The sequence below is a fragment of the Puma concolor genome, chromosome D3 (assembly GCF_028749965.1).
Source record: "Puma concolor isolate L17-30 chromosome D3, mPumCon1.1.hap2, whole genome shotgun sequence".
NCBI classification, from domain to species: domain Eukaryota; kingdom Metazoa; phylum Chordata; class Mammalia; order Carnivora; family Felidae; genus Puma; species Puma concolor.
In genome coordinates, this window is record NC_141678.1 from 36,310,071 (window position 1) to 36,335,568 (window position 25,498).

Consider the following 25,498-nt stretch of genomic DNA (forward strand, 5'->3'; position numbering starts at 1 on the left):
TCCCCAACTCTGGTGTGCATGTGTTGTGTTGTGAGTGTTGTGTGTGCATTTACTCATTTATTAACTCAAGGAATGTTCTTGAGCACCTACTATGTGCCTGGCAGTACTTTAACTTGAACAATTCAATGTTTCACGTTCCCTAAGGAGAGAAAATTTTGTTTTGTAATTTAAATACCCTCTAAGTGAATATGGGCAAAAAAAAAAAAAAAAATTGATTTTTCCAAGCAGGAATTTTATGAGGGTTAGATGAAAACTTGAGAATTAAATGATCATTTAGTGGACCCCCATTTTTTTTTCAATATATGAAATTTATTGTCAAATTGGTTTCCATACAACACCCAGCGCTCATCCCAAAAGGTGCCCTCCTCAATACCCATCACCCACTCCCCCCCTCCCACCCCCCATCAACCCTCAGTTTGTTCGCAGTTTTTAAGAGTCTCTTATGCTTTGGCTCTCTCCCACTCAAACTTTTTTTTTTTTTTTTTCCTTCCCCTCCCCCATGGGTTTCTGTTAAGCTTCTCAGGATCCACATAAGAGTGAAACCATATGGTATCTGTCTTTCTCTGTATGGCTTATTTCACTTAGCATCACACTCTTCAGTTAGTGGACCCCCATTTTAGCCAATAGCCAATAGATCTGTTATGTTATATACTCCACTCCACTCATATTACTTTTTAAATGGTTACCATCTAGTCATCTTCAGATATATTAAAGGAAGAACTAAGTTGACTAGAGCAATTTCAAACCCAAAATGTCTTTTCATCCTGGCTCCACAAGAGAAATTAGATTTGCAAGCATCCAGACCTCAAATCTATTTGCTCTTTAATAATTTAAGCACTGAAAGGTCAAGCAGCTCTTTTCTATTCCCCTTTATCAACGTCCAAGCGCTAATGAAAAATAGCTAAATCCTATCTGCTGCCCAATTGCCATACATTGCCGTCTCGCTGACGGAAATTAACACATTATTGGCACCTAGGTCAATGGCACCTCAACAGAACTCTCTGGCTGATAGGCTTTTCATCGGTGCCAATACCATCATTTCACTAGTGAATTTCATAAAATCTGTGCAACCCCAATTGTAATCTCAAAGAGTAGCTTTGAAAATCTTACTCTTTGAATGGTTTTTCTAAAAAGATTGAACAAAGCAAGTTCTCAAGGATCGAAAACCAAGCAGAAGTTTCTAGCTTAGTGGGCTGACTTAAAATTCTATTATCCTTTTAATGTATTACTCATGCTCCTTTTGTTTATTAAAGTCACACCATGCCTATCCTTATCCCACTCTTCTGGAATTTAAAGTTACATAAAATCTTCCTATCGCTTTTGCAATCTGAAGGCATGATCCACAGTGAAGATGATTCTGCCAAAAATGTGGCATCACTAGATCATAACTTTCTTCTGGAATGAAATTTAATTTAAAGTTTCATTTATGCGAGGCTTTTCTACAGCAACACTCTAAGGCTTTTATAAGGAGAATAAGGAATCTGCATTTATATAGACTGGCACACGACGACGTATAACCTAGAAAAGAACATCAGAACATCTTTCGTGTATTCTGTTAAACCTGAAAGTTCAAATGTGATGAGATATGTTTGGTGTTTTCTAACTTTGAAGACGTTGAGGAGAAGCCTGCTGTAGAGTTGAAATTGACTTTAAAATTTGGGTCTTAATTCATTTCAAGATTAAACCCTTAGCTGTAAGTCCATTTTTCTTATCCACTTATTCTATTTCTTATCAGCATAAAATATTGGAGGGTTATACAACTGGATAACAGAACAGAGGGTGAGGGAAAGGGGAGAGAGGGAGAGAAGTTAACGATCCATTTCATTGTTGCTTTTGCCAATCTTTTAAAGTCTGCACTTCTGATCATTTCAGACTTAGACTTCGAATATTGTTCATTTCATGGTACCTCATAGTGCCTCTTAGTTTAATTTGCAATTTTTGGTAAAACCATCTCTTCTGTATGTACAAAAAAAGAATACAGACTAGCAGTACTATCTTCCTGAAGGGTATTTTTTTTGAGGGTGGGAGGGTGATGGAAAAGGAAAGTATAAATTCTATGCAAAGCACGTAATATAAATGTGTGATTAAAGTTTATTGCCACACAATAACACAGAATTTATTTTCTCCCTGTTCTTGGTTTGGTCCTTCTCTTTTCGTAAACCTGTCAGCACTTAACTGGAATGACACCCTAATCATTCAAACAGCCTAGTACAACTAAACTAAGTTTTAAAAATACTGTCATCAGTTAAAAGTTAGGGGGAAAAAAGGTCAGTTCACTATGCCCCATGTGTTGATCATCATGACTAGGATTCTTCAGAGACCTTCAGATAACACTCGTAATGCAAGTAGCTGACCTAACACGGCGCTGTTCACTAAATCAGAAATGCCGACTGGCACCTAGTTGTGCACAGACGGTGGGCACTGTGTAACATGCCTCACAGCCTCAATAGATCAGGGGGTTGAATATTCTACATTAGCGACTTTAATTTCTCTTTGTCCTGCTCTCTTCTAGGTAAGATTGGCCATAAATTGCTTTGGAATATTTGCGGGCACCACAAATATATTTTATGTTCTCAGCCAAGATTCATCATAAGGAGCGAGCCTCACATCCGCAAGTTACCGTCGTTCTGTGGGTGCGTGTGCGCGTGTGTGCATGCGTGCATCGTGCGTGTTCAAGTGTGCCCGAGCAGGTCCAGGACCCTGCTGCTCTGCCAGTCAGTGATAAAATCTGATACAATAAAATATTAATTACAGCTGAAAGGTTGGGTGAGAAATATGAAGTCGATTACAGTTCCATATCGTGCACAAAGGACAGGAAGAAAAAATCGTTTAGTTATGGAGGTTTGGGATAATAAAGTAAAAACTAAAACATTAGACTCAGGCTGAGCAGCTCTGTAAAAGGCCACCTGTTATTAATCTTCACAACAGGCACCACATTTCAAGTAAATGAGTCCTAGATGGAACCTCTTTAAGACGGAGTTCTCCCCGTTTTAACAAATGAAGCCGTTTTCCTTTGCAGATTTTATTTCCCCTAAGCTAATCATAATCGAATCATCGCAATTTCATAACAAACATATGATTATAAAAATTATAATTCAAGGTCAGCTACTACTATTAAAGTGTGTTTTCTTAAAGAGCACTAGTAATTTGAATAAAAATGGAAACTGAATGCCACCAAAGCCACACTAAATGTTTTCATTACTGCATGTTTGTATTATACTCAATTCAGAATCTTTCAGTCCCTTGAAGTCCTAAGACTGCAGCCTAGGTAAGCTGGAACAGAAATGCCACCATCAACAAGGCAGGTGAACCAAAGGGGGTACCCTTGAGAGAACAATGAACTGAGAGTCTCCATACCACAGGCAACTGGGTCCAGCTTTGCCACTAAATCACCGACTGACCAGGAAGGTCCTTTCAAGTTCTGACATCTTATGACCCCTGACACAAGATCAGGCGACTCTCCACATCAATACATGAGAAGAAAATTATTTCATTTCCATGCCCTCCACCCTCCATTTTCACAATATTTATCATGTGTCAAGCACTGTGCCCGGCACAGGGGAAGAAGAAAAGGAGGAACTGGTCACTCACTGCCCTTGTCCTTGAAGACCAGCCTAAGGGCGTCAGAAATAGGTCGCTCCAACAAAGAACTGCTGTGACAGGCACCTGACATGGGTTTGTACGTAACACACACACACACATGGCACGTACACAAACCCTAGCGTAACGGGACACAGGGAAGGAGTGACAATGTTTATGCCCAGCTCTTAGAGCATCTGCTTCATGGAGGACATCCGGGCTGGACCTAGCACCCAAACACTCCCACCGCTAACACCCAAATACGGCAGTACTGCCTAGGGCCACCAGCTGTCTCCCAAATTAAACATAAAGGGATGGGAACAGAAAAGCTAATGTCTTTAGATTCCCTACACAGTCCCCATTCTCTCCAACCACTTATGCAAACAAAGTTCCAACAAGCTTTCCCAGCACACTCACTAATGACTGCCTGCAACAGCTTCCAAGAGCCCACAAGGACTCTACATCCAGAGTACAGAAGACTGCAGGGAGTGGGCTATGCCCAGCCCCGATACCTCCTGAAGTCCTGGCCGGTGTGCCCCAAGGGTTCCCCAAGTTACCTCAAGAGCAACCCCCAGAGTGACAGGGCTTTCCTTACAATTTCAATACTGCCCAGCTCCTGGCAAAAGTGCACCTTAGGGTGTGACGACGAGCAGCGTTCCTCGTCTTGACTCCCACAGCCTCCAGTGATGCCTGAGGAGAGGGCCAAGCACCTAGCGGTCTCTGCTCTCTGGGGGCGGGAGGGTGAAGACACCCATGGGCACACAGTCCTGTGCTCTGTTCCATTCTACCTCTCTCCAAATCACTGTCAGGCAAATTTGCAAGTACTCTTCCTGCCCTGTATAATCACTCCTCAGGTCACAAGATGCACAATGTCTTAAATTTAGGACTGCAATTGATATCCATTTTCATCACGCAGGTCAAATCAAAGTAACTCCAGGTGGGCGTTGCTGTGCTTTGGCGGGGGGCGTGGCTGCAGAGTTTGGGCCTGAGAACCCTCTCCGGCTGTCCCTGTCCACAGGCTGCCTCTCTCTGCAGAAGGCCTAGCTGAGCACGGGGGCGGGGCTCGCTGGTGCACCTGCCCTGGAGGCCCCGGTAATAAGACTGGCGCTCTGATCTAATACACAGAATCCTTCAGAGGAGATTATGCTGAAGAGAAGAACATTTGAAAAATAGGGGGAGGAAAGCTGCGCACTATATTTTCATGCACAAAAGCAAGTTTGAAATGGAGTTTGAGGGAAAGTTAAATTAAGTTTCATTGTATAAACGCTCAAATTCATCTACTCTATTATTATTATCTTCCCCTGCCATTTTTAAAGCTTCTTTTCAAGGGTTCTTGAAGAACAAACTTAGTTTCCAAAATGAATTTTCAAAGAGATGACTGACATTGTCATCCTAGAAGCAACATTAATAAAAATGATCTTTGTTTCCCGGCAGTAAAGGAATCCAGAGTATTATTTTTTAATACAATAAAATTCACCTAAAATCATGTGGGAGAAGGATGGTAGTGGTGGTAATAAGAGATTTAGCACCTTTTGTTAACACACACTGTTGCAACTCAGCTATAATAAGTAATAAAAAAAAAACCCAAGCCAATATAGTAATAAAAAATTGAAGTTTTACCAGTGAATGACATTTTGGTCTTTGTGTCTATGGGTATCCCGATGAAAAAAGAAAAAACAAATTAGGTAGGAAGTCAGATATTTAGAACTCTTTTTCTAAAACAATTTTAGCACCAGATAGAGTCTTTCAAAAAGTTCAAACACTGGCAAAAGAACATTTAGCCCAGAGGGTTTATGATGGTCCTGCAGTTCTCATTTCTTCAATAAATAAAAGGGAACAATTAAAAAGCCACTAATAGGCATTTTAAAAGAAATGGTATATTTTTTCTTGATTCTCTGGAGACTATTAAGAATGGGGAACTGAAGGAGAACATGCACATCAACAAAAAAAGACTGATTAATTTGATTACAATGATCCAATACACTAAAGCAAATTTGTTTAATCCATGTCCTTCAAGTGTTTGAAACTGTACCGTTAAACACTGAGTAAATCAAGGGCGCCTGGGTGGCTCAGCTGGTTAAGCCTCCGACTTCAGCTCAAGTCACAATCTTACAACTTGTGAGTTCGAGCCCCGCATGGGGCTCTTTGCTGACGGCTCAGAGGCCTGGAGCCTGCTTCAGATTCTGTGTCTCCCTCTTACTCGCTGCCCCTCCCTCACTCATGCTCTGTCTCTGTCTCTCTCTCAAGAATAAATAAACATTAAAACAAAATCAAACACTGAGTAAATTGTAATGGAGTTGGGCTTCACAAAAAAAAAAAAAAAAAAAAAAAAAAAAAAAGAAGAAGAAAACAATAAGAAAAAAAAAACCCTCCTAAAATTAAGTAACAAGGATAAACCCCAAAGATTCTGATGATCATAATTTAAAGTTAAAGGTGTAATTAATGTTTCTTAACGCTAGAAGAGACAATGAAGACAGGATATTAATTTGTGGAGTGGTTCATCCATGCAAAGGAAGGTGTAACCAGTCTGGTTCCAGAAAGAATCTGCAGGGAAGATGTCTGAGGGCTGACGAGGGGACGGCGGGCGGGGGGGGGGGGGGGGGGGGGGAAGGGGGGAAGGGGGGCGGGGACTCCTGGGAGGAAGCAGGTGCCTGAAGTTCACATGGCTTCGCTGGTCATGTGATGCTGTGCAGGGGAGAGTGCTGGCTGTTCACCTCCACAGACCTCACTTCTTCCCGCGCACAAGGATGCTGGCATCTGACAAAAAGTCTGCTCTTGACGATTAGGAATCACCTCATAAAGGACCAAGCATCGGCCCTGATGCATTAGAGCTACTCATTCCAAGTCTCAATGATTATTCGTTTTTATTATCATAATTATTTTTCCTGTAGGACATACTGCTCAGATCATAACTGAGGTTCAGGAATATCACAGTAGGACCTGGAAAATTTCCCAAGATGTGGGCAGAAGAAAAGGGGCCACCAGGTTATCTACTTATTGTTATCGCCATCAGTAGAGGCCAGAATCACATCAATAATAAATAAGTAAAGCTTTCCTATGTTGAGCAGATAACATCTGTGCTGATACCACCCTGAGTGCTTTTGCTGACTGTCATTAATTCTCTCATGTCCTCTGAGGTAGGTTCTTACTCACATCTAATTGATGAGGAAGGAGCATGAGACTCAAAAAAGTTACATCAACTTGTCTAAGGTTACGGCACAAATAAGCACCGGGATGTAAACCCAGGACCATCAAACTGCGCACTGTGGTTGGCGGCATTGTTTACGATTCTGAACACCTTTGTGCCCTCCTTCCCAGGAAAGAGCTATTATTTGTAACTACTCTAACCAATAGTGGTCGATGGAACCAAGGGTCTTCTGAAACTTCGATGCTTTTACAGAATGAATGTGTATTATTAATACCACACACACAGTTCTTACAGCTTCCATAAAATTACTGTCAGAATATGGGTTACCTTTAGAACATAGATCCTATTCAAGCGATAATCACAGTATATGGGCATAAAAGTTAAAGGGAAGTGATGCTTAGAAATTTGAAGTTTACAGGGCGCCTGGGTGCCTCAGTCAGTTGAGTGTCTGACTGTTGATTTCAACTCAGGTCATAATCCCAGGGTCATGGGATCGAGCCCCATGTTGGGCTCTGAGCTGAGAATAGAGCCTGCTTAAGATTCTCCCTTTCTGTCCCTCTGCCCCTCTCCCGCACTTGTGTGCATGCTCTCTCAAAAATATAAGCACATACATACATAGATTTGAAGTTTTATTACTAAAAGCATGATATAAAGGAAACAAGACTAAATAGCAATCTAGCCAACATGCTTTGTTAAGCAAATACTGATATCATAGTTTTTACCCCTTTATTTTATTTTTTTAAATTTATTCTTGAGAGAGAGAGAGAGAGAGAGACAGACCATGAGCGGGGGAGGGGCAGAGGGAGAGAGGGACACAGAATTGGAAGCAGGTTCCAGGCTCTGAGCTGTCAGCAGAGTCTGACGTGGGGCTCGAACGCACAAGCCGTGACATCATGACCTGAGCCAAAGTCGGACACTTTACTGACTGAGCCATCAAGGCACTCCAGCTTTACCCCTTTAAAACAAAATGTTTTTGATGTTAGTTTTGAGAGAGAGAGAGAGAGAGAGAGCGAGAGAGAGCACACATACACCAGTAGGGGAGGGGCAGAGAGAGGGAAACAGAGGCTATGAAGTGGGCTTTGCACTGATAGCAGATAGCCCCATGTGGGGCCCAAACTCACAAACTGAGAGGTCATCACCTGAGCTGAAGTCAGGTACTTAACCGAATGAGCCACCAAGGTGCCCTCATAGTTCTACCCTTTTTGAGCACTTAAGTTTACAAAGAGCTGTTGCCTGTATCAGTCCTCATGACAATGCTGTGAGACAGGCAGAGCATGTGATGGACTCCAATGTTAGAACCGAAGAAAGATTCGAAAGTTCACAGGATGCCCCAAGCTCACAAACCCAAGGCTTCTGGTCCATGCTGAGTGTTCTTTTAATTAAAAAAGAAAACATTTCTTAACGTTTATTTTTGAAAGAAAGACATAGTGCAAGCAGGGGAGGGGCAGAGAAAGAGAGGGAGACACAGAATCGGAAGCAGGCTCCAGGCTCCGAGCTGTCAGCGCAGAGCCCGATGCAGGGCTCGAACCCACAAACCGTGAAATCATGACTGAGCCGAGGTTGGACGCTTAACCAACGGAGCCACCCGGGTGCCCCGAGTGTTCTTTTAATTAGATGAAGTCCTGGGGCGCCTGGGTGGCGCAGTCGGTTAAGCATCCGACTTCAGCCAGGTCACGATCTCGCGGTCCGTGAGTTCGAGCCCCGCGTCAGGCTCTGGGCTGATGGCTCGGAGCCTGGAGCCTGTTTCCGATTCTGTGTCTCCCTCTCTCTCTGCCCCTCCCCCGTTCATGCTCTGTCTCTCTCTGTCCCAAAAATAAATAAAAACGTTGAAGAAAAAAAAAAAATTTAATTAGATGAAGTCCTATGAATGATTTACATTTAGAAATACCATATTCCACTCACTCTAAGTAAAACTTCGGTCATTTGGAGAAAACTGCGCGTGTAGGCACCTGCCAGCCTCCTTCCACCCAATAACCTCTGTGTTTGGTGGGAGTCATGGCACCGAAACACCCACCCGGGTGACCTGGTAACTTTCCGCCAGGATGCCTCATGGGCCCATTTTCCTTCCTCTGTGGCCAAATGTGCAAATGCAATCATATCTCTGCCCCACTAAAAATCCTACAGTCCCGTGATGTATGTGTGTTGAGGGTGGCAGGTGGGCAGAAGAGGGAAGAAGGAAGAAGATTCTACGCTAAAAATACATCAAAGGTACCTGGCATATTCTCAGTGCTGAGCGTATATTTACATCTTTTCAGCCGGAGGATGGCCTGAAGGGGAGGCTGACCCAGGAAGGGACTGGATGATAGACACCTTCCACATTAAACAAAGTCTGGAACTATCCTGAGGGCAGTGGCGAAACCCTGATGGATTTTGAAGCCAAAGAGCCAAAGACCCCTGCAGCCACACTGTGCAGTGGGAACTGGAGAGCCGAGAAAGGCAAAAGTATGAGCTGAGGCAGTGATGAGTAAAAGAGAAAAGGGGGTGTCAGTGACCTTGAGAAGTGATGGCAGGATAGCGTCCAAAGGAGTCAGTGCAGATGTGCAAGATTATAGGGACCGTCCTGATGGAATGTGAATTTGGAGTAATGGCTTATTTGAAAGTGGCTTTTCTGAATTTCTCTTCTAGTTAAAAAAAAAAAAAACCAACAACGAATTGATTCAAGGGTAAAGATAGGGTATTCTTTCATGCTTCTGTGCTATATGGATGGGACATGGTATTTAACTTTTATTTAGGGATGAAAATATAAATTTAAAATCCTTCTCCTTCCTGATACGTCCAACCAGTTAAAAGGAGATTTCAGTCCTTTGGCTTCTTATCTATGAAAGTTTCAGTGATAATTACTTTTGCTCAACAAGAAGAAGATGAGGTTCAATTCAATAAACATTTATTGCACACTTAATTAGGTTTGAGGTACTGAATGATATTCAGGAACTAAATTATGAAAATCATTTTGTGATCATTTTGCATTTTCTATTACATTTACATATATTTTACATAATGATTACCCTAGGAAAATGCTCACTTTCAGCATTAAATGCATAAATCTAATTAATACTCCTGAGTGCTGGTCAAACCTTATTCTTCTATATGTGTGTGTTTTTAATTGTGTTTACTAAGATGACCACTGTTTACATCTCTTTACTTTCTCATGTTCCAGGCTTTTCTATAGGTTGTTCCTCTTCTGGGTGGACCTACACCTGTATCTAACCCCCCACTGGCCACCTCCTACTTCTCTTTTGCGTTTCAGCTTAAAGAGCATATCCTGATCCCCTGTTGAGATTTTGTCCTCTGTTTGATGCTCTTTGAGTACTCTGGACTTTTCTATCCGGCTTGATCAGTAGATATTCGGTGCAAGAAGGAAGAATGAACAAATAATGGCCAAAGGTCAACCGTGAGATTTCCTATAACACTTTGCAAGGCTAGAACTGGCAAGAATTTTAACTTGAGACGAATAATTGCAGAGAACGCTTATCACTTCTCATTGAGCAGAAAGCACAGCATTGACACTGGTCAGGAAAACACTTTCAGGGCAAAGCAGAGAAGCTGAATGCCTGGGACACAGAACAACACAAAAGGGATGTGGTGATACGGGAAAACTCACATTGCTCCCTATCATTCTGCTACCAAACAGGTTGAGGAACTGAGTGGTAATTAAGTAGCTGAAAACCAAATACAGGTGACCTTCAGGCACCATATAATAATACACTTAATAAAATCATTTTTGATGCAACAGAAGGCATGTCAATATTTTCGTGTGCTTTGATGTTCTCACCATACACAATTATAGTGAAGGTATTTATAAGTGCTGGTTGATGAAATGTTTCTGCTGAAGAGGATGATGCAAGACATCGTTCCTTATACAGCTATGCTCCCAAAATAGGAAGTGCCGTCACATGAGGAAAGTGGTCAGATCGTCTCTGGGTCCCTCCTCAGCTCTGAAAGCAAGTGGCTATAAGCAGCACTCCCGGTTGGCTTTCTCTCTCTGCCCCATATGTGACTCGATCAGCCTCTTCGAGAACCTGGGATCTTCTCTCTCAACTATATGTGATTTTAGCACCTTCAAAAAGCAAAAGGGAGGCATCTATATTCAAATCAATTAGTCTTTGTCAGAGTCTCCAAGATCCTCACTCCCCAAGGCTATCAGTCTTAGCTCGCAACACCTGTAGAAATTCATCCCTTAAATTCCCTGGAATCAATAACTGTGATTAGGAAGACCAGCAGCTCCTGAGAGCAAATGGCATGGCAGCTTTGTGATTCATGACTAAGGGGATGCAGTGTTCCGTTCAAGTCATTTGCAACCTTTTGGTGTTCTGCGTATGCAATTAAGACTACTTGTCAATGATTTCACTGTTAACATTTAGATGGACCAGATAGATGGGGGAAAGACACATCATGTCCCTTTCTCAACGGTCAGTGGAAGATGAGATCAACCTGTATGCCTGCATCTGTCACCCTGATGGATGGTTTCCGGGCGGGTGGTCAGTCTGGAGCGGGGAATGTGCTCAACTACTTCCTCTCACCTTTGGGAGACAGCATGAATAGCTTTTGGCCACTACTGTACGTGACATTCAAAGGCTTTCATGTAATCTGTAGTTCCGATCTCAGGCACCTATCTTTTGAGAGACAAGCATGGGTTCCTTTGGGCATAGCAGAAATGAGTTATCACATGATCAAACATTCGGGTCTTCCCTGTTCCCAGCCGAGAACTAGCCACGGCCACCCACTAAGAAAGATCCAGAAGCTTCTCAGCAACTGGGATTAATAATGCCACATTCTACTGCTTATGAAAATCGATATTTAAAAATATTCATACAATTAGCAATTTCCAGGAAGTTACTAGATAGTCACTGCCAAGATTGGCTTTAAATTTCTAGTATCCTAGTGTCTACTTTAACAATACTCTAAACAGTTCATATCACCAATTGCTTTGGCTAGTTAATAACGCTTTTTCCTCTAAAAAGGACTAAATGTTTTTGATTCCTTTAAATCCTGTCTCTAATAAAAATTGGCATGTGGCACTTACCAGACCCCTTCCCTTCATGCCTAAAGGTGAGCTATGTCTTAACTGGGCCCAGTCAAAGGAACAGCGGGAGGGCTCAGCACATCCACCAGCTGCACTTGCTGGGAAGCTCTCCTATGTTCCTTCCCTGGCTAATCCCATCCCCCATTGCAGGGCTGATCTTCCTTACATTTTTCTCCCTCGCCACTCACTGCCTGAAGGCTACATCTCTACTCCTGGGCGCGGAGCATAAGGGTGCCCAATCTAGCCCTGATCTCCCTTGTGGCTCCCCAACCTCCCCATCCTCCACTGTAGCTGTAACACCCTTCCCATTCCCAGATGAGGCCAACTTGCTCAGTCCTCCCTGGCCTTGTGGAATTCATCTGTCTTGCCCCTTATTTATTCCCTGCCATACACTTACCCCGCCCTGCAAATACCTCCCCATGACATACATACATGACCAACCTTGGGCAATATCCAGCTGCAAGATTCAGCTGCTGGGCTCCAGAGCTCGCTCCTCTGAAGCCTTACCTGACCCTCCTGTGTACAACCCCTCCCCTTGGGCTCACTGTGCCAGTACTTATCCCTGCAGTAGGGGGAGAGAGGACACACTGGTCGTATCCAGATTGCTAACTCCTGAAGCAAAGGGCCCCTAACAGGTTCCTCTGTGTTCCCAGTACTCAGTAAAGTGCCTGGAACCTAGTGAGCGCTTGATAACTATAGTCCTAACAACTCCCTGAGATAAGGTGATATTACTTTGCTCTGCAATGATGAGAGACCCGAGGCTCACAGATGTTAAGAAATGTAGTCACATAGTCATAGTCACGTAGTCACATAGTCACACAGGTAGTTGTTAAGAGAGCTGGGATTTGAAATTACGTTTATTTAACTTCAGAGTATGTCCTTTCCCTATATCCTGCGGCTCATTTTAAAAGTTAGGTCCACGATTTATGTGACACATAAAACAGAGTAATTACTTGAATATTACTCTTTCTTTTTTAGAATATGCCAGAGGAGGAAAGAGTGATTCTGCCTGCCTAACAGGCATGACACCTGAAAGTATCTTATGTTTTCGTCCACAATGATCTTGATCAATTATTGATAGATTCAGTAGTTTCTAATTAATGTAGGGCAAAGCGTTGTTTAGATATGGAAATTATACATGGATTTATAATAGGCTAATTTAAAATTTTTTTTTCAACGTTTTTTATTTATTTTTGGGACAGAGAGAGACAGAGCATGAACGGGGGAGGGGCAGAGAGAGGGAGACACAGAATCGGAAACAGGCTCCAGGCTCTGAGCCATCAGCCCAGAGCCTGATGCGGGGCTCGAACTCACGGACCGCGAGATCGTGACCTGGTTGAAGTCGGACGCTTAACCGACTGCGCCACCCAGGCGCCCCATAATAGGCTAATTTAATATGAAGCTACTTTTAAATTTATATTACAGAAGCTTTGGAACTTAAGGTAAACTGCATTGTGAGGTTTTACATTATAGTTTTTCCTTTCTGAAAATAATAGTCATTCCAACAAGAAAAGGGATACAATTTGGGGGAATAAATAATTTAAAAAATGTATCTGCAAATCACTATTTAACTGGTTCCTCTGACCCAAGATCAAATTCTTGGACAACTCTATTCTGAATAAAAAGATAAGTTTTAGAATCTAGGGAATAAATTCTAACATATTCTAACATAATCCTAATGATTGTACCATAAAATGGTACTTGAATCACAAGTATTTTTTTCTTTTTTTAAGGAAGGGGAAGAGGAATCAGATTCTTCAAAGGTGAACAGAACATTAGACACCATTGGGCCAAGCAAGTTCCATGTCTCAATGACTCTCCATTGGTGCCATATTGTGAATTTCACTTTCAGGATGGTTATAAATAGAAGACCCATTTCCTTTTGTTCTATAGTTAACTTTATTCAGTAGAGCTGGCCATAACCATAATTAGGTAATGATTCAGGGGCCAACAGGGAAACATATAACCTTTTTAAAGACTTGTACGACAGAACTGGAGCAGGGAAGAGTTCATTACCTATTTATAATATCAATTCCCAAAGACTTGCAAATGCATACATAAATAGGTAGCCAGATATAACCAAAATTTAACATGTAGTAGAGATACCAGGATTTATCATAATGCTATTATTTATGACTTTATTGATAGAGACAATTGTTAAATCCTTAATTTATTTTTCATGTAAAATTAAGATACTAGATTTGAAAAAAAAATGACACAAACAAAGGAAAAGCTAGCGAACCAGAGTTTGTCCTATGTGGGTATGTGTGGGGGGGGGAGGGGCGGGGGACACACCACAAACCATCTACTGACACAGTTTGGAAGTATTGCAGTAGAAAAACACTTATATGGCATTAGTATGTGTGAAATACAGTTTGGAGTGTTGTTGTTTTTTTTAAACACTACTTCCATTAATCCTCACAAGAACATCATCATGTTGATTTGCTCGAAGGCTCCTTGCATGAAGCAGAAGAAAACGAGATGCCCAAGCAGGTGGTGTTCATAGAGTAAAAATGTCTTTCCTTGGACTTACTGATGGCAGACAATCAAATGGATTGTTGCTATCTTAAAAAAAGGCCTTTTTTTTTTTTTAATTGGTCTTTGGTCTTTACATCCTAATATAAAACTTTCTAAACTATAATTAATTGTATGCCAACAAGTATAATTTCTAATATAGGAAACATCTTTTTTTTTTTTTAAGTTTATTTATTTATTTTGAGTGAGAGAGAGAGAGAGAGTGCATGAGAGCTGGGGAGGGCAGACAGAGAGAAAATCCCAAGCAGGATCTGTTCTGTCAGCATGGAGCCTGACATGGGGCTCAAACTCACGAGCCGTGTGATCATGACCTGAGCCGCAATCAAGAGCTCGACACTTAACTGACTAAGCCACCCAGGTGCCGCTCTAACATAAGAAACTTCTTAAAACAAAATGCATGATTATCTCCTATCATTCATTAGTCATAATGATCTCTTTCCCTGCTTTTACTGTCAAAAGATCCGTGTCTCTGTCCATCAGAGGTGGCAGTTTTCACAGACTCCCTGACACTCTCTTGCCGAATCCCTTTAAGAAAAACTTCTATGTGACAACCAGCTGGGAACATGAGTGCAAGCTGATGGCCACAAAGAAGAATAAATCTCATTTTCCATACAGCTCGAGGATCAAATCAGACATTTCTAGGAAGTGTAACAAATTTTCTTAAAACCCATACAATTGCTTTACTGACTATTTATCCTCAATGGAATGAAAACCTGTCCTTCACCTTTTTCTAAGAACACAGCACAGAGTTTTCAAGGAAAAAAAGCTCAGTTATGAGAAAAAATAGCATCCTTTAATACATTTTTAATTATCTGTCTGATTTGTTTCAAAAGAATATTTGATGAATAGTTTGGGTAAATCAAGCAATACTAGAAGTTAACAATGAAGCACTAAGATCCGTGCACGTTTTGCTCGCTAACTACCGAAGACAAAGCAGCATCAGGAAAAAATGACAGGAGATAAATGAAAACATCACATATTGGTAAAGTCTCCCAGGGTAATGAATTCAAGGTGAAATCTAGTTAATGAAAATCTGGCCACATTATATAAAAGTAAATAAATTCTCGATTTATATATGAAGCTGAAGTTTTCATATGGTACGGTTTTTTGTTTTTTTTTTTTTTCAAAAAAAAATCACAAGTATTGTGGATGAATAAAACATGTATGCCTGTCTTCTACTAGCAGAAACTATTTCCTATCTCATTTGAATCTTACTTGCCAGGACCCATGTTTTAAAAAAATAAGGCAAAATATTTCTTTCATTCCTTCCTTATGCCCTCATCTCTTCCCCATTCATAATGCAGTGAAGTTCCTATTTGCTTTAAGATTGTGGCCCTGATTCTCAGCAATGGGAACTCGTCACAAATTGCTTTTTGTTCTTATTTATTTTTATTTATTATTTGTTATTATTTTTTTTTACAAATTGCTTTTTAGCTATAACTGTTGAGGAAGCGTTCATTGCAAAGACCACCATAGTATAAGAAGTTACCAATGACAAGAAAATTACAGCATTAAAATAATTAGGACTAGCTTTGTTAGAAGAACAAGGTGTGTATTCGCATGTTTCAGCCATCAGTTTTAATGTTTTGGTTGTTGCTGCGATGACTGCCCACCTCCCATCCCCATGGACAGACAACTGTAATAGATGTTTTCCCCACTTGGTAGTTTCTCCTGAATGAATGAATCAAAGAATGAGTACTTAAAATGGCAATTTTCTAACATTTTACTGAGATGAATATCCGAACGTTTAATTAACATATTCAAGCGCTGAGTTTTAATTAAGAAGACATATAGCTCCCACACATTTATGAATAAATTGAAGCAACAATGCCTAAAGAACAAAAATGAGAGTCATTTGAAAACACCATCACCCAAGGCTCAACCATGTGATGGAGTCTCATGCTGTAGACCATTAGAACATATAAAACATCATTAATGAGGGATATTGCACATAGCAGATATATATCACAAGAGTAAAATCACAGAGAGCATATTTGTTAGTGCAAGAAAAGCACACAGTTTGTGTAAAACTCATCCTTTATTTAGGGCTGCTATTTTGCTGGCAAATTACGAGGATTTTCTCTGTTGGATTGTGTCTGCATGTAATGAACAGTGGAGAGAAGAGAGAGAAATGAGGTGATTCTAAATGAGTCAAAGAAAATTAAGCTTTTCCTTGTCTTATTAAAGAAAAAAAAAAAACTGAATCCATGAACAGACATTAAAATTCTGTCCCAGGTGCTAGTTTACTAGTTGGAATGATGGGATTTGTGCTCTTCCTGGCCATCTCGGGATTTAAATAATTTTATGTGACAGAGCTGATGTGTTGATCAATAAAAAGACAACAATCGTTTACATGGAGAGTTTAGTGCAATTTTAAGAATCTGCATTAAGCAAAACGAGTGCTTGTAGTGGAATTAATGCAGAACCATCTTACTTAGTGAAGTGCACAAATGAAGTAGGACTGAATTTTTAACACCAATGATTATGGATTAAAGAAAACTCAAATCAATTGAAAGAATTGGTTTTGGAAATCGCACAATGACAGTATTTTTGAGCACATAATACTGTGCAAAATCCAGGAAAGCAAACAGATGTTCACTTTCATTTCCCTCCTTCTTCTAGTATTTATCTTATCATTTGGGAAAAGCTTTCTTGTATTGCAGTTTGATTACATGTGCATTTTGCAAATTTCCAGATGTGTTCAAATGTTTTAATCTACATTATGGCTTTATATTTTAGGTCCCTATGATTCCCTAATCAGAGTTCTTATTTCTCTAAGCATTAAATGAAATTGAAAATTTTCATATACCCCATTTAGTTTGAGAGTATTATGGATATTTTTTCCAAACTAGTCTTTCTAGATATTGGTCTTGCATCGACTCAATAGATAATCAGTCCCATTATGTTGTACTATAATACCAAATCCCTTGGAGAGAATATTCACTTTTCTGCAACAAAACAAAACAAAACAAAACAAACAACTTTTTGACAGGTGAGGTCGAGATAATTTCCCTTCTCAAATTTGTGCCAATCAGACTAACCCATTTAAGATAAGAGAAGCATCCTTTCACTTAAGGTCGTATCTGTAGTGGGTTTGCCTGTAATGTTTACTTAATAGTATCCCATAAGAACTGATTCTGAATCTAGCATAGATTTAGATGATGAACATAGACAGTACATTTATTAATTTCAAGATGCTAACGTTGTGGAAGAAGATATAATAGAGACAGAATGAAAAGTGACCCTGGCAAATTCAAGGAATGTTTAGCCAATAACAAGATGATGTCTAATCAATGATGAGCTTGGAAATAGAGCATCAAGACAGCTGTGGAGGAGGGTGTGCTAACATAAACTGAAATCTCAGCCGAGTCAGAGACTGGCCCTCATGAAATGATATAAAACTGTGGTGAAGCCAGATATTTTGGACACTTGGATAAGCATTTGAATGTGCATTTTTATAACATAATAAAAAAGAGCCTGAGGATATCTCCAATTAACTATTTAGGGCTCCAGAGTCTCCAAAAACAACTAGAAAGGTGTGAACGAAAACAACAAGGCATATGATAGAAAACACGAATAGTAGTTTGGAATGCAAGAAGCACTTTAAAAAAAAAATAAGGAAAGGAGAATTGGGGAGGGGGCTGATATAGATTGCCCAAAGGAATATTATTTGAAAACTCAGAAAGATCAACAGAGAGACGTGGATGAAAACCTGACTGAAAGGGTTTGAAGGAAAGAGGCGAGAAGAATAGAAAATGAAAAGGAGTTTATGTGAGAATAAAGTAGAATCGGAAATAACTAGCCGTTTTGGAGAAATGGTTAGGATTTCAGATTCCTTCCATTTGGAGGCATTGAAAGTGAGTGGCCTCTACCCTTTCATTTTATCATGATGTTTCTGGAGAACATTGACCCCTGACCTCAAAGCCCACAGTACTGAGTCTGGGCCCCTGTTAAATTGGTCACAAGAAAATGACGCTCTCAAGGCCATGGCCAGAGCATCAATTTATCATTTAATAACACTTCAGCTTTCCGGAGTGAAACCAAGTCTGACTCACAGCCACAGGTACACCTGGATCTCAGCTAACCATCTAATGAGCGTGTGGCTTGGGTCATTCAGGATAGGGCACGCAACAACACTGCACTCAAGTCAACCCAAAGGGCCAAGGTAGTGTCGGTGGCTATACTTTTCTAGCAGTAATGGTATCTTAAATTCGTAAGAAAGCATTCACTTACTTCAAGGTGTTCTCACAAACTGCATTTAGGAATGGTAGTCCTAAATCCCTTACGTGAACTACTACTATGTTGAGTAACTCAACAACAGAATAGACTAAAATTATGTAGATTTTTCAAATGCAAATTTCTGTGGTTCTACCCTAATCTGACTTTACCATCAATTAACGCTATTCTGTTTTTACTCTTGACTCCGTGAATTGAAACTTGCACATATCTGATCAGGTAGAAAGAAGTCCAACTGACTGTCCTCTGATATTGTAGTGAAAACGTGATCCAAAAGCGCTGGGTTTCAAAAGGTTAATGGACTAAAACTCTACAAAAAGATTATGGCAAATAATCCCTACATAGCCTTAAATGGGAATGTAAATGTTTCCTTGGAGTATGTTCTTCAAAATAATAGGTTATTTTGAAGGGGATCTATTCTGATAGTACAGAATATCTAAATCCCTCCGAAACAAGTAGAAATTTCTTTTATATAGATTAATGAGCTTATGACAAGTTCATACTCAAGAGTTATTCAGGCATTCCTTTGCTCCCTCCTAGGAAGAATAAATTTATTTTATTCATTCACTGTACAAGTTACACTTGGTAATATCTCAGCTGTATAAATCATCATGGAATGAGAAATGGGGCCTACCTGTTGGTAATAAATATGTTCAAATAAAGACTTCACAATGCTCTTTCCAATCATCTGCTTCTTTTAAAAAACAACTATATACCACTTATCCAATGGACAAATTAGCCCATTTACCATAAGTTAAGTGACTTAAAACCCCAAGTAAACAAACACACAAGCAGAAAACCCACAAACGTCCATTTAAGGAGTAGAGCTCAGGATAAAAATGTCATCTGCCCTTGGGTAACTAAATTTCAGCAAGCAATTACTTTTTAGAAGTACAGCCACCTCTCCACAGACTAAGGCTTTTGTTCCTTATCTTCAAAGAACAATGCACTTGCATCTGAATCAAACTCCATACACAATACTTGGTCACCCCAGTTCAAAGCACTTTCCCTTTCTAATCTAATTAGAGCTAATAAAGATACTGGCTTTACAAGCTGACTGATGTTTGTAGCAAAACCCCAGAAAACACGTTCAAGAAATTAATCAATTTGATTTTAGTTCCTATCTCTCTAGAGCCAGCCCACCCCTCCTCTGCTCAGTACCTGACAGGTGCGCCCCGGCTGTGTGCAGGTTTCAGCATGACTGTCACTGTGTTGTCCGTTTGATTCAAAGGGGTCTCCAGTTCATAAGCCGGCATAGAGGGTGCTGGGGGAAGAATGTGTGAGATGGGAGACTCATTATATTTCTGGTTGATCTTTTCAGTTTCCTTCCTAGTTCCATTTCCAAAGAACATGCAGTGCACTTAAATTGCAGCTACGAACCAACGACGGGCAGCCTTTACATACATGCCCTACACAGAATACGAGGAAGCACTTCTAGAACCAATATATGTTGACTTCTTTCATGTTGCGTTTAAGTTGGGCGGGAGCGTGAGGGGGCTCGGGCGGTGTTAGTTAATATTATGTCTTGATTTGCATTCTCGCTGAGTGGATGTAGTCAGCGAGCCGTGGGCTTAGAATCTGTGTACTTGTTGGTAGGAATGCTTTTCTTTAAAAATGACTTTAAATGCAAATTTAAGAAACAAGCACTAGGATCATAAGACTGAACATTATAGCTCTCCCATCTGAGTCAAGGTGGAAGGCTGTGTGGGCCAGAGATCCATCCAGGGATCTGCAGAGGACTACAGGAGCCACGGAGGCTTGCTGAAATCAGTGACCACTAGTGGGCTCTCAGGGACAGCAGCAGGTGGAGAAGACACGGGAACTGAAGTAAGAGAGGCCTCGGTTGGACTTTTTGCTGTTTTGTTTTAATCAGCACAAGAACTGAGGCACGTCAATTATCTCTGGAGCTTCAGTTTACTCTTCTTTCAAAACAGGAGAAATTACCCTCTAGGGTTATCATGGGAATTCAAAGAGATAATAAAGAGAGCCAGGCAAATATAATTCTACAAATGTTAGTTCTTTTTCTCCACTCCACGTGAATCCTATTTCCATTTCCTGGCATTCTTTGTTTCCTAGATTGTTCAGTCTTATTATGAGAAGATAACGACAGAGCTCTTCAGTAATTTTGTCATCGCCATGGACAAGAGAAATCATTTCATGAAGCCTGTGATGTGGGAGGGCACACAGTCTTTTTAAGACCCACAGGTGTAGGTACCTGATGAGAACGCTAGAGATCAATTTTTTTTAAATACACTTTTAAAAATCTCTTACATATAAAAAGCTTTTATGTAAAAGACATGGGTTATATCTCATTTCCATTTATTGGATTTTCTCAGCATTAAAAATTAACTCCAATTCTATTAAAAATTAACTCCGATTCATAACACAGAATTACATTTTGTATAGAGAATAGTTCTCTATTTGAGGTCCACGAAAGTAGAAAATTGGGGCCCATAAACTGTAATTTTCTTTGAACTATAAAAATCAAATAGTTATTCTTGATGAGTCTGCAGGCTAACTAAAATGTCAACTGTCTTTGTTTCTGGATAGAACTGTATGAACTTGCTGGGCTAACAGCGGTCAGACTCGTATCAACCAGAATTTTTATATAACAAAAGTAGCAAAAAATGAATTATTTTTTCTAAAAGAACATCCTCTTTAAGATAATGATCTTTAAGGGGTGCCTGGGTGACTCAGTTGGTTAAGTGTCCAACTTTGGCTCAGGTCATGATGTCACAGTTTTTGGGTTCGAGCCCCACGTCAGGCTCTGTACTGACAGCTCGGAGCCTGGAGCCTGCTTCAGATTCTGTGTCTCCCTCTCTGCCTCTCCCCTCCTCACACTCTGTCTCCCTCTCTCTCTCTCTCTCTCTCTCTCTCTCTCTCTGTCTCTCTCACAAAATAAACATTAAAAAAAGTTAATAATCTTTGAAATACAGTTTCCATAGGGGAAAATTACCAAAAAGGGGGGGGGGGGGCAGGGGCCTGGAGATACATATATTTACACACATTCCCACCTTATTCTCCATATAAATTCAAGCAGCAGTGATATCATCTTAATTACATCCAAGTATCAATGCACTTAATCAAGATCAGAGAAGGAGCACATGGAAAATTACAACCAGAAACCATATTTTCTGATTCCAAATCTAGTGGTTTCTCTACTTGCTCAGCTCTATAAACTATGCCATTTTCCTAACCTCCCAAAGACTTCTTCCTCTTCTTCCAACTCCCCATATTGTTATCACCTGATGCTTTCTATGAAATATCAACATATATTAAACTTCAAGTCAAGTTTGTGCTTAGAAATAAAATCTTACATGATCAAAAATTTCCCCATAAGTTATAGCTGCTTAAAACCAATGTCCAAACCTAATAATGCTTATAGTGCTCGAGCTGTAAGCAATTCCCTGTCTCCGATTCTAAGCAAAAAACTTTCCAAGAACTAGAAATGAGGGGCAGTATATGTGAAAATCAGGCTAAATATTATTTAGCTAACACTGACTGACTGAAAGAGTTACTTCCCTCACCTGCCCCCTGCTCATCTACCCCCAACCAAAACAGGCAAAGCCAAAACTCAAATACTTCCCCCACTCATACCCAAAGGGGAAAAGAATGGAAAAAGGGAATGTCCGTGGAATTGTGTTTATTGCTGTTACAAATCCCAGAGCAGATGGCAACTCCATTTCCTCTAGTCTGAAGCACAAAGACATTTTCTGCACAGTTGCACATGCCCAGAAATTCTTCTCAAATTATGTCTTTGGTTGGATGGCATAATTGAGTCTCTACCAGCAAAAAGCTGGAGGCTGTAAGTGCCTGGTGCCACCCCTCTGTCGTTGCAAAGGATGGGCAACTACTAAGGGTGAAGGTCCCAAGGAAGGTCCCTTCTGGAAGCAGACTCCATATAATGCTGTCTATCTGCTGAGCGCTCAGTCGTTCACAGCTCATTGCAGAGATCCTTCCACCACGGCTGCTCTGGTAACTTGTACTGTGAAGGGGGTAGGAGCATACAGACCAGAACCATCGCCCATGCTCCCGTTCTCCGATGCAAACTGATAAAACATGGCTGCTTCCTAATGCAGGAGGATCTTAAGCTCCCAAATTATAAGTATTTGCAGTATTTCATTCAATTCCAGCAATCTGATTTTCATACGTACCAAAGTGGGAATCTGAATACAATGTGTAAGTTGGTATGAGCTTTGTGTCCTTGACAATGGGAATGAAAAAGTACAAAAATGCTACTTCCGATAAAAGACATAACTCATGAATGTATATATAATACCTGATATTTTGGTGGTAAACTGATTTGTTGCTGGAGGTCCAAATCCCTTAGCTGTGCTAGCTCGGATAGTAAAGGAGTACGTGGTCCCCGGATACAGTCCAAAGAATAGAAAATGGGTTTCATTTCCCAGTTTTGAAACTCTTCCACTTTGATTGGATAAGTCTATTTCTGGGTCAAAGGAACTGACAGCTTTGTAGGTGATCTGCAAGAGAATAAGAATGTGATAACATATCTGGAGCAGATGGACCGGGATCACATCTTTATCCAGTAAACCCTTGTGATGTATGCACTGTCAGATGCTTTATGATAAGCTCTTCTACTCACTCAGACTCTTCAAATCCTGGATCCGGTGAAGGGGCGCAGGAATTCAGCCAAAACTGTTATGAGTTATTACTTTTATAGACAGAGGAACTGAACGCCAGTAGATTAGAACATAAAGGATGAGTTCAGGTTTAAGCTAATACCTTGAAGTCGTTTGCTTTCAAAATGTCACTTTGGAAAACTGCATTACAGTTGGCTTCAAACAACATCACAAAATGTACAACTAGCTCAAACAGATGAGGACCTTACAAGGGGAAGGCCTCCTCTCTCAGCCAGTGGCCAGTTTGATTTAGCACTGAATAGGATTATTGTCTACTGGAAACTAAGGGCACTTTTAAATGTGTTCATCAATGTGGGCAAAGATATCTGCTCTCAAAATAAATCCCAGACACATGTCAGCAGCTCTTGATGGTATGACTGTGGTGCTTGTGATGGGTCCTATTTACTTCTTTTCTTTAGAGCAACCCTGTCCAAGAGAACTTTCTGCATGATAGGGAAGTTCTACTCTGCACTATTCAGGACAGTAGCCACCGGTCACAGGTGGCTTGAAATGTGGCTAGTGAGACTGAGGACCTGAAAATTTGATCTTATTTAATCTTAATTAACTAAAATTTAAATTTAAATCACCATGCACGACTAGGAGCTGCCATTTCAGGCTGAGCCACTCTAAAAGCTTTCATATCTATGCCATGTAACTAACAGCTGTTCAAAGCACATTGGATGAGTCTGGAATGCATGAAAATAAATATAACATAGGTGTCTTTAAATCTGTCCTTTCAAGTGATTTTTAAAAGAATTTCACTATAAGTAGTTCATCACCTATTCACGAACACGCATTTTAGTGGTGATTACTAACTCCTACTGGTTATAATGACATAATTTTTAAATGTGGCATATTCAAAAGTTTTAAATTGCAAAACCGAGCACTTTTCCTTGCTTTTAAATAGGTAAACTTACTTATAATTTATGTGCATGAACACTAACACTGTTATTATACAAAGTGATAATTGACATTCTTTCTTCTTATATTTATACCATGTCATTATAATTAAGGAGACCTCTCTGGAAGAATATTTAGATTGAATCATCTCAGCTTTGGCAAGAAAATGTTTGCTGTATATATTAATCACCGCGGTGCATGCCAGTCTCAGAGTCAGGTGGCATATCTGTTGTTAACCCTTTAGCAGACTTCCCTTATAAGAGACAAGACCCTGTCTACCACCAGCTGCTGTGGGAGGGACTTTAGCGCTGTCACCCCTGTGTGCTTAGTTGCTTACTTGGTCCTCGTTCTGACACTTCTCGAGAAAAAGGTAGTTCAGAGAGGGCAGCTCTAAGCTCTGATGGCATATTCACTCCCCAAAGTTCATTCATTCATTCACCCATTCAAAACCTATTCATTGTATATCTCTGGTGCACCAAGCCCTGTACTCTGAGCTGGGATCTCACTTGGTGATTGGGACACGGTACCTGACCCGGGGGAGGTAACAGTCTGGTAGACAAGTAGAGAAGCAATTTAACAATTAAGATACAGTATAATTAAAACGAGGACTAGCACCACCCATCAGGGCTAGGTACATCTCCTTGTTCATTTCATTGCCTTACCAAAAAGTTTAGTGGTACACAATCATATATGGGACAAAGTCCAAACTCCCTACCTTTGGGTCTAAGACCCACCGACATCTTCTTCTTCAAACTTATTTCTGCATACCCGACACCATGATATTATATTACCTTCTGTCCTGGTCGGGGGATAAAGATTTACTATACCACAAACACTGGGCTTTTCTGGTGCTGTTTTTCCTCATAAACTTTCACCTGCCTGGAATGTGACAGGGCTATCTGTGACCCGTTTTCTCTACCTACTCTGATTCACTCATTCCATTCCAATATTGATGGAATAGCACTGACATCGCGAGCACCACGGTCAGCAGGTGGACACAGGTCCTGCCCTCAGGTGGTTAAGAAACTGGACTTCAGTGGGTGGAGCTGGGAGAGATGCAGTATGTAAATTAATAATTAAAAAAAAAACTGCAATTCAGTAGATGAGACAAACACGGTGCTAAGATAAAGAATATTGGAGGCAGGGAGGGATACATGCACAGCCACCAAGAACCACTGGGGAAGGGGCCACTGAGGGGATGACAGTTAATCTGAGGAGACTTGAACTTGTGAGAGAGCCAGCTGTGCCAAGAGTTTGGGAAAGAATAGCATGAACTAAGGCCGTGAAGCAGGAGCATTCTGTGCACAGTCAATGGACAGAAAGAAGGTCCGTGTGGCTGTGGCCCAGCAGGTGAGGTGAGCGTGGTCCCTCAATCAGTGGCTGGAGGAGTGGACAGGTGCCATAACATGCAGCGCTCTGTACCCTAAGATAAGAAGG

General features: G+C 40.7%; 1 protein-coding gene across 6 annotated transcripts in view; it reads right to left on the bottom strand.

Annotated features, from left to right (window-relative positions):
- PTPRM (protein tyrosine phosphatase receptor type M) overlaps nucleotides 1-25,498 on the bottom strand; it is an 801,865-nt gene that overhangs the window by 275,801 nt on the left and 500,566 nt on the right. For all 6 annotated transcript variants that reach the window (XM_086682486.1, XM_086682492.1, XM_086682490.1 and 3 more), the window contains 2 exons: nucleotides 22,801-23,002; nucleotides 19,683-19,785 (listed from right to left, as the gene is read on the bottom strand). In XM_086682486.1, the coding sequence (XP_086538612.1) occupies nucleotides 19,683-19,785; nucleotides 22,801-23,002 (305 nt within the window). The remainder of the gene's footprint in view (nucleotides 1-19,682; nucleotides 19,786-22,800; nucleotides 23,003-25,498) is intronic.